Here is a 16,344-nt window from a genome sequence, read left to right on the forward strand (position 1 = left end):
TTAGACCATGTCTCACTGGGTTTTCAGAACACTTTATTGTCCTTCTAGCCCCTGATGTTTTGTAATGCTAATTTTTCCAGGTATTGTTAATAAGTAAACTCCACAAGGTCAACAAACAATAAGCTGATTTTGTAATAATACATTGTATATATTGGAGAGGCTTTTACTGTACACTGGATATAATCTGCCCACTGTGAATATAACAGTTTAATATGTAACAAGTGTTTCACATGGTAATCTTGTAGCCAGAAGTAGGTGAAAAAAAGAATAGTAAATAATGCATATGTGCAGCACATGACATGGGTGGGGTAAAAAATTCATTGTGGCCAAAATGAAGAATGTATGTAAAAGGGTACTAAATCCAATGTGGCTTCAATTTAACTAAAATATGCAGAAAAAATAGATATATTGGCCATGAATTAAGCATGTGCAGGCCTCTGTACAAATATTTGTTTTTTTCCTTCAAGGTTTTATGATGGGAAGTATACAGCAGTACATGAATACCAATATGCTACAGTTATGGTAGTATTTAAAAACTTAATTTAGGTTATATAGCTACATTAGTCAACAGCTATATCTAAGTTTCACTATCTTGACAATTGTTATTAACATTTGCATTTTAATGTTAAGCAGGTTTAAAAAAGTCATGAAGACCCATGCGTTCAGTAATGCTAAGCAAAGTATTGGGGTCAGTAAGGGATAAATATTGCAGGCAGAGAAAATCTTCCCAGTCCAAGCCGTATTGATCCTGAAAGAGTCCCTTCTCGGCAAGCTTGAGGACTAAAAGAGATTGCTTAAGTAGCAGCCAATTAGAAAACACAGAGCTCTCCAGTTGGTTCTGCTGAAAAAGTCCCTGTCGTGGACCCCAAAGTAAGGCCTGGAGGACACCCACCACATCGGCCAATAGTAGCCCAGGTTTCTCAGATGTAAGCTGGGTGACCAGCCACAGCAATCCTGGAGTGTATGGAGTGTCTTGTGGCACCTTCAACACGGATGAGCAACCGTCAGTGAGATGTAGGCAGTACCTCAGCAAAGTCCCCAACTGGAACTCTTGGGATGTTGTTTCTTGAAAAGCATTGTCCTCAAAATGGCCTTTCAGTACCAAACGAGGGGTGCCCCACTTCTCCCATAAAGTTTCACAAATCTCACTTTTGTGTATTAGCTCTTCGGTCACCGTGATCCCGGGTGTACCTTTAGAATTGTCTGTATTCATCTCCGTTGTCTTCTTCATTTTACTATGGTATTCCCAAGTGTCAGCCCTCTTGCTCGTGATATGAGGCCACACCAAAGTCGCACTCTGTGGTTTCAGTTCTCTGTTAATTACTTTAAAATGTCCCAGCTGCTGTAGTCCTAGTACCAACTGGAGGGCAAGAAGACAAAGCCTCCTCTCATAAACCTCAGGAAGGCTGGAGTGCAAAGAGTGTCCTTCCTTAACAAAGTCCTCCAGTGTACCCAATGGAAAGTCTCTTACCACAGTCACACTAAAACCTTTCTCTAGAAGATCAGCTACTGTTTGCTGTTGGCACACTTCAGTGGTGTCCACATGTGAAGGCTCTGAAGTTGTCTCAGCATGCTGCAAGGTGGAAGTTTGATCCGTAGCTGTGCATTGTGGGAAATGGACCACTCCTTGCTCAATGTTAGGATGCGGCATGGATATAGCGCAATCTGATACCAAATCTTCTTTGCGAACCTGCCGAAACATTTAGGGGTCGTCTTCAAAATACTCATTTTCTTTTATTCAGTAACATGCAAACATGTAGGATTCTCTACTCCTTTACCCAAAAACTGTTGCATTGTGGCTAAATACTTGCCCTTAATTATACATAGCACATGTCAAACTGTTGGTGGTGTTTCTCAACACCTGGCATGATGAAGGAAGTGTGGTTTGAGGGTTTTGTACTGCAAGCTAAGGTTGCCTTATAAGGGTGCACATTCTGCTTGTGGTTCAGGGGCTCAGCCTGGGAATCGTTACTTAGATCTTTGGATTAAAAACCCTTGTGCACAAAATACACAATTCCGGATTGCTACAGTACCTAACTAGATTCTTTGTACATCTAATTTAGATTGGTAACTGTTTGTAATTGCAGTGTTGATGTCCTTACCTTTGCTGGAAACAGTCTCCCAGGAATCTTCGAACAACGCAACAAGTAGAAAGCATCCCTCTTCGTCCACTGCTCCTCACACAATATAAAGTCATTAGGCTGAGAAGTCTTTGCGATCTCCATTTCCTGTTCATTTAGGAAGATGCTCGATTCAATGTTTTGCAATGTGTTCCTGAGAAACTGAAGATAACACTCTTGAATACCCATGGAAACTTGCTCATGGCTGTGGAAGTTTCTGAAGACTCTTTGAAGTTGCTCATCTGGTGTATCAAAGTTCACTCTGTGCAAGGGCGGACCTTGATGTAGCTCCTCTTGTACCTCTTCCTCTTGTAGTGTAAGTGTGCCATGGAATGGTGCTATCATGTATAATGGATTTTCATAGTTGTAGGTTCCTGTATGATCATGGTAAGATGGGTTCAGAGCCTCCGCTGGGAGGGATAGGGTTCTCTTCAGACTCTTTTTGGGTACTGGAGGAGGAGTTTGATCTGAGAAGAATCTTGCCTGGTGATTTTCTGAGAAACACAACAAGGTCAAAATTACTTCTAGCAGTAGAGCAAACACATGTATTCTCAGATGCGGTGCATGTCATGTGTTATGAAACAATGAAATGAAATTTTGTGGAAGTTCCCACAGTGCCATGAGACACAGACTCTGCGTGGTTGTTTGTCTATTGCCTTACTGTATTGGTTTCAGGTGTTACTTCCCTCAAAATACTTATGTAGAAGAAAAAAGTGTAAAAAAAACAAAAAACATGACCAGAATGAGGAAGGCTATGCATGTGAAACGTTACAGAGTCAAGTTCTCATTTCACTAAGATCCTTATCATTGCTGCAAAACTAACATTTTTGTATTAAACTTTACAAACACACCAGGTTCTACCAGACAATGCCAGACATTATAAGTGCTCACCATAGCGATTGTGTATTGGACAGTGGGCTGCATTACAGTAAGTAGGAGTGAACACTTCAGCAAATGGAGACACGGGTGTCTGTGGTCCAGACAAGAGTAGATCTCCAACCTTCAGATCTAGATCCTGGATGGAGCTTGAAGATGATTTGCTCCTAAACATGCGCACATGTGAGTTCACAGAGATACAGAAACAACAGAGCATGTTACTGGGCTAGCTTCATTTGTATTTCATAATAATGAGCAACAAGTACCTTTTGTGGTATGATGTTTCCTGTATCACAGCTAGCATGTGTCAAGTCATAACACTAGCATTTCTTACCTGCGCTGTTTGATGGGCAGTGCAGGTGGCGATGTCCCTCCTGATGCTCCCAGTAGAGTGTAGTCTGTTGCTTGATCCATTGTAGTTTAGCATGTAACCGTGAGAGCGTCCGTGAATGTGCTTTACCCTCCTACAAATGTCAGTTCCTGTAGTTTTCTTCTAGTGCATTAGCACACACACACACAGTTATCTTACTCATTGCCACAGCATATCTAGCATCTGAGGTTGGCAGCGGAAAAGCTGAGTGCATTTTGTGCACATCTGTTCTCTGTACTTTCAAATAGGAAATTTTTAAATAAGGAACCAGTTTTTGTTAGTTCTAGATTAGTACCTTTTACCGTCATGGCATGGGATGACGTTTATTTGCATTGTGCTCATGCACTGAGCTTAGTTTGTGTCAAACATGAATCTAAGATATTTTTTTTTCAATCTTACTGAACATTTCTATAAATTGGAGGAATTTTTTAAACTTTGATATTTTATTTCTGTTTTCTACAGAATATGTAACTAAGCAACTTAAAGCACACCAGTTATAAACTCTTTGCAACAATGAAGTTGCTTGGAGACAAACACTGCAAGATACCAGTGATAACGAGTGATCATCATACACTGTCATCTTTCAGTCACTAGAGGATGCTGTTGTCCCTTTATAAACAATAAGCAACCTCAAACATGACTTGAGATCAGAAATCAGAAATTGCATACTTGAAATAGTAGGTGAAAAACAGTGTGACAAAAGAAGTATGTCCGAATTCACAGTACTCATTAAAGAGTAGGCAAAAAGTACCCGGACGACCTACTACTTTCAGTGAGATTCTTAAGTGTGCATACGATGTACACTTTACTATCCGATGAGGCCACAGTAGAGGATTTGTGAATGGCAGTGAAGTGATGCAACTGACACTGGTAGGTCACCTGATAATGACAACATGGCGAATGTAGTACGTCCAGATTACATTCATACTACACACACTCATACTATATAGAATGTACTTTTTAAGCCCTCGCAAAGTCAAGAGAATATGCAATTTTGGACGCAGCCCTTGTGTGCCTGATTTTGGAATGGGTCTGATAAAGTTAAACTGAACTTCAGATGATTCAGTTCAATTGGACTGCTCCATTTACACAGCACTTTTAACAATGCACAATATCCCAAAGCAGCTTTACTGAGTGGCAAAAGCAGGAGCGAAAACCTCCCCAAGTCTAAGTCTAATAAAAACTTAGTAGGAACCAAAACCCAACCCAGAAGGTAGAGCCAGATAAAAAGTTGTCAAGTTAAGTGTCTATTGGTAAAAATGACAATGACTACTGCATAATGATTGGGTCATATGCAATTTAATATTTTATACCCCTGCTGGTAGGTGTTGTAACTACATCATCTGTATAAATTATCTATATCCATTCACATCCATTCAAAATTAGCCATGCATTCTGAAAACATTTTCTTTTTAGCAAAATCACATATATATTGCTAATATTTCCTTATATTATTTACAGTGTTTTTGAGGAAATGCTCTTAAAAGTATAAAATGGATACATATTTTTTTCTGAAACAACTGCAAGCATTTCAGTTAAACTATAAGTTGGTTTATTGCATACATAAGAATAAGATGGCCTGAAAGTTTTTATATTCAGGTGTAATATGTTTAAATTTCAAAATAAAAACAATGTATTAAACAGACCTTTAGGTGGCGCTGGATCGTTCAGCAAAAAATAATATATATATCAAACATGAAAAGCATTGTCAGACACAATTTAAAGGCACAGTATGTAAGTTTCTCTGCTAGATGTCGCTTATTCAAAACAATAACAAAGGTGTAGACAGAATGCGCACAAAAAGTATTCTCATCGCTTGATAAACTTAAGGTTGAGCCACTGTAGTCACTTGGACTATTTTAACAATGTCTTTACTAACTTTTCTGGGCTGGCAGATATCAATAACCTTGCAGCCTATGAAGGAGTGAGCCAGCTCTCAGATTTCATCAAAAATATCTTAATTTGTGTTCCGAAGATGAATGAAAGTCTTACGGGGTTGGAAAAACATGAGGGTGAGTAATTACTGACAGAATTTTCATTTTTGGGTGAACTAACCCTTTAAGTTCAATGTATTTTATATATACAATTTTTAAAACAAATATTCATTCAACATATATTATTTGTACACAATAACTGTTGCAGATCAGTCTACTCTTGCTGTCATAAAGAGTCTAATAGAATCCAGATGAAGGATTTGCATGTTTAGATGCGCAAACCGAGTATTTCTTAGAAGTCCATCATGTCCATCCATGAAGTGCAGATCAAAAGATGAATTTCAGATCTAATTTAAGACATGAGTGCAGGGAAGAAGCTCTCATCAAAATAACAAAGAAGGAAAGAGAGAGAGGGTGAGGAGGGGACAATAAGGACGCAAGCACTGAAGAGACCCTGAAGTGGATCATCATTAAGCTCATATGCTGCTCTTAGTAAAGAGACTCTTCACATGCTATGAGTCCTGGGGCTTCCTTATGCAGAGTTTGCCACAGATTTACGTCAGTAGCCTCGTCATGTAGTCAGTAAACGCTGACAAAATGCAAGGAAACTGTCTAATGAACCCACTTGAACCTAAATGGAATCTTGCCATATTCAAAGATGTCAAGTGGATTTTGAATACCATTTCTATATAACTAATTATTATTCATTTTTGATAGTTCCATTAAACATTATTTTTATTATTATGTTCTTCACTGTAAAAAAATATATGATCAATAAGTTATGACAACATATGTTTTTACATTGCTTTAACTCATCAAAATAAGTTAAGCAATTTTAAAAGAAAATTTAAGTTATACAAGATTCAACTCATTTTTTAAAAGTCAGTTTATTGTAATTTAAGTTGAAATGATTTAAACATCTAGTTGATTGTACTTAAAAATTGAAGGCAGTGACTTTTTTTACAGTGCAAATGCAGTGGCTGGAAAAAGTATTAGGACTCTCAAGTTGTATATATAAATTTATATAGCATTAGACACAACATATCAAACAAATTATGCTTTTTTTTCTTTCTCAGAACTGACTTTGTCTGTGCTCTTTTTCTTAATTCTTAATTTTGTATGATATCATTTCCTTAAAGTGTTTTGCTAAAAATGTGTGTTTGTGTTATATTTCAGTTGGATTGATATTTTAATTAAATTAAATTTTACAGGATTTTTGAGGTCACTGTAGCCTATGTCAAAAGACTGATGCTTTTGAAACCATTTGTATTTCCAAAAACTTTTATTTTCATCATAAGGTCATGGACAACATCTATCTGAACATCTGAACATGAGGAATTCATGCATAAAATAAATAAATTCCCACACAACAACAAAACCTGTTCATTTACAATAGAAGGCGCTCGATTGTCATGTTATTGAGCAACACTGCTCTGGGTTTGTTCATTTGTGGTTTAAATTGAAGTCGAAAGACTTTCTTTCTTGTTTGCGAAGAATTCCCCACAGGCTTCGCTTGATTTTGCTGACCGGTGCTTGTTTTACTAGCTCACTGTTCTGAGCCAGTTTACTCTGGATCTCGATTCCTGTAACGCTGTGGCTTCTAAAGAAAGGATGAGAGACAGGAGACTGATGTGGAGGGGTGCTGGCATGTATCTGAATGGGGGATGTCCTGACAGGGACGCTTCTTTTCGTTTCCAGCTTAGGGTGCCTAGACGTGTTGACCTCTTCATCGTGACCCCAACGTCTATGGCCCTGGGAGAAGAGCGCCTCTTCATTGGCCATTTGTGGGCTTTTGCTCAAAGTTACGAAGCCGTATGGGGTGGTGACCTTGGGAAGGTGAGGTAAGGAGAGAGCCGCTTGGCTAGCAGGGTCTGAGCAATGTTTGAGATCCGAGACAGCGTTTCTTACAGGAGATACGCTGCTGAACCCAGAGGATGATGATGAGGATGACACTGATGATGAAAGAGAAAGCTTGGCATGATAGGATCCACTAATGTCGTCATAGCTCCCCCAGTCCACCTCTTCTTCGCCCTGTCGTTCTTTCTCATTCGCTCTGGATCTATAGCCATCCTCCAGGGCTAGTTTTGGAATGGTGAATTGTGGGATGCTGCCCGGGGTCACGACGATACTGCGTATACTGTCTTTACTTCCGCGGTTTTCTAACCCCAGCGAACTTCCGAACGAGCAACTTCTCGCGGTGGCCCATTTGAGCGCGAGTTTTTCCGCGGAGCTGTGCCTGCGCGCGAAAGGGAATCCCGCGCTTTCTGACTCGCTGTCGGCACTCGTGCAGTTTCCAGCACTGATGGTGCGCGTCACCGTCATGTTCCTGTGCGTTGCTGCCATGCTGTGCTGTGTCTTAAAAATATTAAAATATATGGTTCATTACCTGTTTGTGGAAATGTGTGACTGAAAGAGCGACCTCCGAGATTTATAGTCATCCAGACCCTTCAAATATGCCCCACTCTGTTTGTTTTAGACGTGCGTAAATGTGACGAGGGAGCCGTGTGCGGAAACATGCCCAAATGTGGATCTCTCCCGCCTTACGGGTCTCCTCCGTGACTGACGTTGACAGGACTGACAGGAACGAACCCCTCACGAACATGTAGTTTGTTACCATAGTTACTGCTATTGTTGTTAAAAGTATTTAGCAGCTTGGTAAACACAAGACAAAATGGCATGAAGATTATGAAAAATCTTGGAAAATAGATATTAGGCCTATATCTATTTAATTTATTTATCTAATAAAGCCTGTAGAGAATATAATTTATAATAGATAAATTATAGGCTAATATAATGCTAATATAGTTTCATTGCAATAATTATTATTGCATGGTACTTGTACAAATAATTATCATATTTATGTGCAATGGAGTAGTCGGGGCCATACGCTTGTATACGCTATACTTACTTTTTGCCCAGGGCTGTTTGCGTATTGCAACTTCTAATGATCAATATTTGCGTATTACCCACTTCTTCCATAGTCCATGTTAGCTTCCCATTTAACTGTGTGTCCAGTGCTGTTGTGTAAACTTGTGATTCTTTGTTGTAATTGGTGCATTAGCACTTCTATCCCACTGAGCAAAGGTACGTCATTTCAACGTCTTTGTCAGCAACACGTTGAAAAGACGTCCCCTGAGGAGTCAGAATGAAAGCTTATTATGTCTTTTACTCTTTTTATGACGTCTTCTGAACTTCCGACATTGACGTCCAAGGGACCTCTGTACAAGGTTCAAAACTAGTTCATATGTGGTGTGGACGTATTTTCAATGTCTTATAAGGTCTCAGTTAGATATAATACTGTTTCTGAACCAAATAAACACTCTCTGAATGCATTCAATTAAAACTCACCTTTATTTCTTTTCCATATGTAGCTGCAAAGAAACTCACAGACACTGTTTGTCAGAAAATCCTGAAAACAAAAGAAACTTCACTCAAAATTACAGTGGAAAACAATTAACAAATAACAAGCAACAATTTGGTTTAGTTGGGTCAGTGTTCACCTAGAGCAGTGAGAATGTGGGAGGAGAGACTTTCATTTTTATTTAAAAGTTAAGTGCAATTAACATTAAATTAATGCAGTAGTCAAGTGTTCATGTAGGCCTACCTAAATAATATCTGCATAAAATCTTCAAATTTATGAAAAGAGCACATAATAGTCTAGTGGTAAAACTGGAACTGACTTCTGTCCAGGTTTTCAAAACATCTCTTATGTTTCTCTGGCTGCATCCGAAAACTTAAGCAGCTTGTCTCGTGGAAAAGTGGAAAACGCTGGTCAAAAACGTTCATTTACACACAAATGACCAGCAACCACAACTTTCAGACGCCATCTTTCTTTTTCTAGCTCAACTGTCACCTAATGTAGTGCACAGGATTGTGGGATATCAAAGGCAGTGAAGGATATTATCTATGCTGCCTTCAGAAATCAATCAGATGAAGGTATCTCAGGAAGTGAAGCTAACATTGGATTCGGACGTGCCTTAATGCCTTCCTACCTTCACTGTAAAAAAAGTTGCTGCCTCAAATTTTTTGGTACAATCAACTTATTTGTTTAATTAATTTCAACTTAAAGGCCATGTTGCAGGTTTTTTTTTTTTTTTTTTTTTTTATATAACCTTGTATGAAAATACCATATGAAAAGTAAATGCAGGATTAAAAATTGTTTTGCAAGACATAAGGGCACAAATTTAATAGAAAACGTGACCGTTTCCTTGACCGTGTTGAAAAAACGCTTTTTTTCCACCAACGCGTCATTTGACGTCACATGAGGTAGTCGTTTGGCTCTGCGTTCGCGCTCAGTGCAGAGATAGGTTGGTATTCAGTTGGAGCGCAGGAGCGGTCATGATTCAGTGTGTTTTCTGTGCTTATTGTATTTCAATAAATCATCGTCGTGGTAAATGATTGTGAATTATGGCCTGTCAGGACATCGAGTCCACAGGTTTCCGAATAAGAAAAAGGACGGTGCGATCTTCCGTGCCAGTGTGCGTTTTGTGCCGGGTAAGAGACGGGACTTCACTTCTGCTTCTGCTTTGGAAAACGCGGTAGTGTGTAGCGTTCACTATAATCGAATGATTATAATCCCGGCGATATGTGCACACTGTCCCGGCTCCTTCATCGGGTCGCCCGGTCCGCCATCAGCATGTGGTTCGGCCGCCAGCGGGAAACATGACGCTCACGGATCCGTCAGAGATCACTTATTGTACATATTTTTTACAAAATGTGCCATGTCTTAATTTAATTAATTAACATATCCTACATAAACTTGTAATGTAATGCATTTATGTGTTTGTTATTAGTCTGCAGCCGACACTATTATTATTATTATTATTATAAATATAATATATTATGTTCTATAATTCATTTTCAATCTGTACAAACCGACTTTAATGTTTGTGTTGGCTGTTTCTACATATAAAGTTTTTGTACAGTAAGACAGTTGTGATTGTGATCATTTTTTTTATTTATCGTCACCAAATGGGTCAATTCAAAGCCTTTATAAAGTCCCTCTTCCTCTGGAAACTGTCTTCTAATGGCTGACACACACAACACATGCAGGTATGGGTCTAAGTACTAGCTTTGCTATTGCCTGATACATGATGATAATAATCTGTACAGTACTGTGATCTGAGCATAGTGTTGTACACAGGGCAGGACTTAGGGTGGTGGGGGCCCCTGGGCTTGAGTCACTTTCGGGCCCTACCTTCTATACATTACTTTAAATCAGGGTTTCTCAAACTCGGTCCTGGAGGGCCACTGTCCTGCACAGTTTAGCTCCAACCCTGATCAAACACACCTGAGCAAGCTGATCAATGTCTTCAGGATCACTAGAAACTCACAGCTAGGTGTGTTTGATCAGGGTTGGAGCTAAACCGTGCAGGACAGTGGCCCTCCAGGACCGAGTTTGAGAAACCCTGCTTTAAATAGAACAAAATGATACATACACAAGCTATGTATTAGAGCTACACAATTCTGGATAAACTGAGAATAAAAATAGAGATCACGATTCTGAACAAACAACTAAACAAAATAACATAATTTATGTTAATTACTGAAGTCTATTAAAAATGTTTAATTAATCTGAATTATAAAAAAATAAAAAAAACTTGGGTTTGAATGAATGATTCAATTCCTCAATCAAATGCACTTGTTTCAATAGATGAATCAGCATTTTTGAACGAATCTCCTGAATGAACGATTCAATGACAAATGTTTTTTAAAAGTCATTTGTCGTCATCTGGTGGCATAACAATATAATCGATCCAATCGTTATTTGAAGTGCAAAGCTACTTTCAAAAGGTGACTGGTACCATAGACAGTGTTACATGTTAAAAAAACGTAATAATTTATTTATATGACCACCGATTGAAGCTTGAAAAAGTTTTTTTCCAATAAATAAATAATGATTAAAAAAGTTCAAAGTGATCATAAGTTTATTGCAATGCACAAATGTCTTGGTCAGAATGAGAATAAAACACTTATTTACCTGGAAAACATATGTTTTGATCGTGGCATTTCTTTGAGATTTAGAATCCAGTATTCCTATAGGCTAATTATTGTTTCTTTTATGAATTTAATAAAGAACTCTGTCTCGTATTCTGTCCAAACGATAGGCTACTTTTGTGTCCATTCGTTTTTCCTTTTTTAACCCGTAATTGAAAAACGAAAAATGAACGGTTGTTGTCTTTTTAAAACGCAAAGTTGAACACCAACATTTTAATTTGAACTGGCTACACCAACTGCTGCGCAAAAAAGTAAATATCGACGAATTTTCAGATTTTTGTTTGACTTTTTGCCCCTTTATTAAACATTTAAAATATTCACAAATTAATATGGAAAACATGTCGATTTTACTGGTTTTCAAAGGCCAAATTAGAACCTGGAATTGATGTTTTTCCCGCAGTGCTGAATGAGAAGAGCCATTAATATTATTAATAAACTATTGCTTTGGCTAAAATCGCAACTCCATCTCCGCTAAGCAGATGCGCTTTTAGAGAGAAATGCACATTTCATACGGATTAATCAAAGGTATTAGCTTTCGATTCGAATTTGTTCGTTTTAAAGTGGACATTTCAAGCTTTAGCCTACATAGGCTATATTTTGTTTCAGTTCTCGCGCTCCAGTTTACGGAGATCATGAAAGTGCGTCTGATTGTTTTATTTTATTTTACAAAAGCACAACGTTTTCTTGTTATTGTGAGTTTACACAAATAAAAGTAGTTGGGAATAATGTATTATTATTTTCTGTATGACCAGAAATGATAGAGTATTTTAAGTTGTTTCCACTGTTGATAGGAAAATGCAAGTGTTCGCGGCCGCGCCTCCATGCCATGCAGTGCGCGCTCCACACTCAGTTCCTTTCTTGCATTAAAGCGTCTTCTAAATATAGCCTATTAAATGTTATAATTAAATAATATAAAATTATTATTATTTGCGTAGCTATACATGGACCTCAAACACACCGCGTCTTCTAACTCTGGTGACTGTAAATGCGCAAAAACTGTTTCCATTGCAGTTTTGCGAAATATTCCTTTTTCGAATTGCCTGAAAAACCACCTCATGTGAGCGTAAAACCTCAAGATGACTGACATTTAATTTAGCTAATTAAATTACATTTTTCATTGCAGGGCAAGGCCAGGTAACAATGCTAGACCAATCAACAAACTTTAAATGAAAAATTAAATGACTGACATATTATTGAAAAAATCAAACGTAAACGGGCGGGGCCCCCTATTGGGCGGGGCCCATGGGCTTGAGCCCAGTCAAGCCCAATGGTAAGTCCGGCCTTGGTTGTACATATCGTCGGCTAACGTGAATGCATCTATAAGCTAACACTGTTCTCTCGCCCTGTTCTCCTCACACCACAACTCACCGTTGTTCTGTCTAACCCTGGCCTGTCCTGCTCACTTGGCTTCATATCAGGCTCATAATTATATGATATCATCATATATCAATTATATATGAATTATATATATATCATACGAGTAAACATTTAGGCTACAATTCCCCCAGCTTTCCGATCTGTCATTGCGATCCATTGCTTTCCAATTGTTTACTTTGACCGCTCTACCTCATGTTACGTCACTTCAGGTTCGGCGGTTTAAGCGATTTTCAAATGCGGAAGTAAAAATTTCTCACAAAAACGACTCCAGAAGCCTAATTAGCGTTTTATAAGTATATGTTTATATTTAAATCTAGTTCCTACATTATTTTTCTATACATTGGCTTACTGTGTACTCTAACCTGCAACATGGGCTTTAAATTACATTAAACTTACTTTAAAAGTTAAAAATTGCTTAAATTATTTTGATGAGTCAAAGCAATGTAAAAACATATGTCTGAACTTATTGATCATATAATTTTTAATATAATAATATATAATTGTTATCATATAACAACTTACTGTAAAAGAAATCAACATAAATTTACCCTTAGACACTAGGCCGCCTCATGCGCAAATGAACCAACAACAGGGAATTAGCAATAAAATTACAAAGACACAGAACAATATAAATCTAAAGTAAAATTAAACATTAGTTTAGCAAAACAACTCATACAAATACATTTATAATGCCTACCTTTTCCCATTGTGTATTGTATTTGTAGGCCTACTCCAAGGTAGGCTATACTTCAAATAATACAATGGTAGCTATACATGTGCACAAAACAACAGGATTTTAGGTTAAAATTTGTGTAAGGATATATTTTTTAGGAATATTTTGTTGTTTATGATTCCTTGATCCACAGTCATTGAGGCAATTTATTTAAAATATGTTACACTGCAATTAATTAATTTAAACGAAACGAGAAATGTACCTTATATTTTTTTTATTTTTAATAATAATTTAAAAGTCTATATTATATTATACATTTTTTTGTTAATTAATTAATTGTTTTCAAGGTAACATTCAGATGCAAAAAATAAAATATAATAAAATGTGTCAATAGCATATTGCTTTTTACTAAACAAACATACATGAGATAGTAATTGCGTGCTTTTTTCCATACTTTATAAACCGTAATATGCAGCATGCAGTATGCTAGTTTTCTAATTCGCACGCAGCGAAGGTCTCCACGCATGCGGACACCCGCACAAACCGCAGTGGGCTGGATAAACGCACGTGCTTTAATTAGCACGTGCATGGCTGCTTGTAAATTGGCAGGGAATCGCTTTTAGACAGTCGGTGGATTAATTCAGAGAGCATCGAGATGACTAACCAGTGCAACTACACCGTTGAGTCAGAGAACACTGAGGGCCAAGAGGCAAGTTTATTCGATTACATTTCCCTCACTGAGACAAAACAGGAGTTTGTTTTGTTCACAACCTCGAGGCGTTCGAGAGAAATGAGCGTTTGTAAAAATTAAAACTTTTGTTCCCAGCAGAAGAAAGCTGTGTCGAAGAGAGGTGGAGTCGTTTCAGCCGTCCTCTGTCGGATTTCACAGTCTTGGCCAGTCAGTTTAACTGTAAGTCTTTAAGTGCAACTAACTGTGGTAAAAAACAAGTGTTTACAAAATTGCTGCACCCTGGTACCTGTCTGGTCTGGTTAGTGGTCTGTTAACTCATTTCAAATGTCAGACTGTAAACAAATGATCTCAAACACTTTGGCACTCTATTTTCTTATACATAATGTTTTATATATTACTGAAAAAAACCTAAAATTATCTAATATACTAGTATCATTGCACATTTCAGGTGTCTAGGCTGGGACACCATTGGGCACCAGGTTAGCCAAGACCAACATAAAGCAACACAGACCAGCAAACCAGTTTAAGCTGCATTTACTTTCATTTTCATTTAATTGGGTAATTTTATTTCCTTGACTCACTGAGGTTGAGTTATTACTAACATCCTGGCACCGAGTACCTGTTAGTAGTCAGTTTCCTCGTTTAAGGCTATAAAACAAACAACCATTTTAGATGTATGTTGATTTTATTTATCAATCAACACAGGTCCAAAAAAAACCTAAAACTAGCCTAAGCTGGTCTGCTGTTATTAGTGGACACTTTTCAGGTGGCCATACTAGCTAAACCATTGAGCACCACACTGGCCAAGACCAGCATAAACCAGTTGAGACCAGAAAACCAGATATATATATATATATATATATATATATATATATATATATATATATATATATATATATATATATATATATATTAGTTCATTTTTTACTTGTGTTATGTAAATTAGTACTAGTAAACAATTCTTTAACTTTAAGTGTGGTTTTTGTTTTGAACTATTGCTCTGTTTTTAAATTCTAGAACTTGCTTTGATCCTGTATGCTGCTTCTTTTTAAGATGCGGGCTCTCCGTGGCTTCTGGTGGCTGTTTGGTTTCTCCACACCAGTGAAGGCCATCTCTCCAGCCGGTGAGGAAAAAGGCGGCGGCTCCCCTAAAGAAAGACAGTGCCGAACGGTCCGGAAGCGTCTCCACAGGGTCACACGGCTGCTGTTGACCATCCTGCCCCGCCGCATCCAGAGAGCTCTGGGTTATCCGGTCTGCACCAGCATTGGCTGTGCTGTGTCCCCGGGTAAGCTCATCCCTTTACATCCCTAAACCACTCTCAGGTATGAGACTTGAAGTGCAGCTGTTTTTTCTGTTTTAGAGGTGCGTTGTTCCCCTACCAAGCCTTGTGGTAAAGGCAGCAAGAGAAAGCAGGATGACCTGGATGAGGAAGAGGAGGTAGATCAGCAGTCCTGGGTGGAGGCGCTCACTCAGGAACTGGCCGAGGAAGACCATGTAGTTGATCCGGATTATGAGGTTAGCGCTTTTCTTTTTTTTCTTTCACTGCCAAATTTCAGGATACTAATATTCTCCTGCAGCCCAGTGGAGTTGAGACGGACAGTGAGGAATACCGGTCACACAATGACACTGAGAGTGACTTGGAAATAGAGAAGGGTGTCGTGGTAATCAAAGACTTGGAGACGGTACAGTTCTCCTCACTTCTCACCACCTTTTTGCTGTTTTTAATTATTCTGAACTCTATATTCCAAGTCACCTGTGTTTCTTGTTTCAGGTAGTTCCTCCAGAGGCCTAATGATGGCAGTATGTACTAATACTAGTATGCAAATCAAGAATGTTTCAACAGTTGCTTGATGTGTTCATTATGTTTGTTCTCTGGCTTTGTCTTTTTTTTTGGCATGCTCATTTAATGGCTTCCCAATTTGCTGCTTGTTCAGTTAATTTTGTAAATGTGTCTTTTCAGTGTTAAACAAATAAAAGTGTTTGTAGTACTGCGTCTAATTTGGTTAAGTGTCCTACACAGTTGGCCAGTGGGTGGCAGATGCGCACTTAGTTTGATAGATACACCAACACATTTTTTTTGTGAACGTAAAATAAAAAATGCAATGGATATGATAGAACTTTGTAGTTTTTAAATGAATACTGAAAGCACTTACTTTGAATTCTGTATACACTATTTTTTTTTTTCTTCAGTGTATGCTTTTGTGGTCTTGTGTATATACATTTAAAATATTTAAACAGGCAAAAATATTCCTTACCAAAAGTAAAATATTTACACGCACATATGTATACACATTGTATGTGTATAT

The 16,344-nt window shown here is 38.0% G+C and overlaps 2 protein-coding genes across 5 annotated transcripts; one reads left to right on the top strand and one right to left on the bottom strand.

Annotated features, from left to right (window-relative positions):
- Nucleotides 1-12: 12 nt before the first annotated feature.
- On the bottom strand, nt 13-3,547 carry LOC311084549 (inactive tyrosine-protein kinase PRAG1). The gene is made up of 4 exons (XM_084116666.1): nt 3,331-3,547; nt 3,012-3,163; nt 2,103-2,614; nt 13-1,690 (listed from the first exon to the last, which is right to left on the bottom strand). The coding sequence occupies exons 1-4, from the start codon at nt 3,408-3,410 to the stop codon at nt 626-628; spliced, it is 1,809 nt and encodes a 602-aa protein (XP_083972792.1). The 5' UTR covers nt 3,411-3,547; the 3' UTR covers nt 13-625.
- A 10,303-nt stretch (nt 3,548-13,850) lies between these two features.
- org (oogenesis-related gene) lies at nt 13,851-16,031 on the top strand. Of its 4 annotated transcripts, none has more exons than XM_084116671.1 (6): nt 13,851-14,056; nt 14,177-14,257; nt 15,092-15,323; nt 15,399-15,553; nt 15,616-15,720; nt 15,810-16,031. In XM_084116671.1, exons 1-6 carry the CDS (start codon nt 14,003-14,005, stop codon nt 15,828-15,830), a joined length of 648 nt encoding a protein of 215 aa, XP_083972797.1. In that variant the 5' UTR covers nt 13,851-14,002; the 3' UTR covers nt 15,831-16,031. The 4 variants fall into 4 exon arrangements, with proteins under 4 accessions (XP_083972797.1, XP_083972796.1, XP_083972795.1 ...); XM_084116670.1 differs by having other exon boundaries at nt 13,870-14,056; nt 14,174-14,257; XM_084116669.1 differs by having other exon boundaries at nt 13,870-14,056; nt 15,399-15,720.
- Nucleotides 16,032-16,344: the final 313 nt, after the last annotated feature.

This window comes from Abramis brama, assembly GCF_963993115.1.
Source record: "Abramis brama genome assembly, chromosome: 6".
In the NCBI taxonomy this organism is placed as follows: Eukaryota; Metazoa; Chordata; class Actinopteri; order Cypriniformes; family Leuciscidae; genus Abramis; species Abramis brama.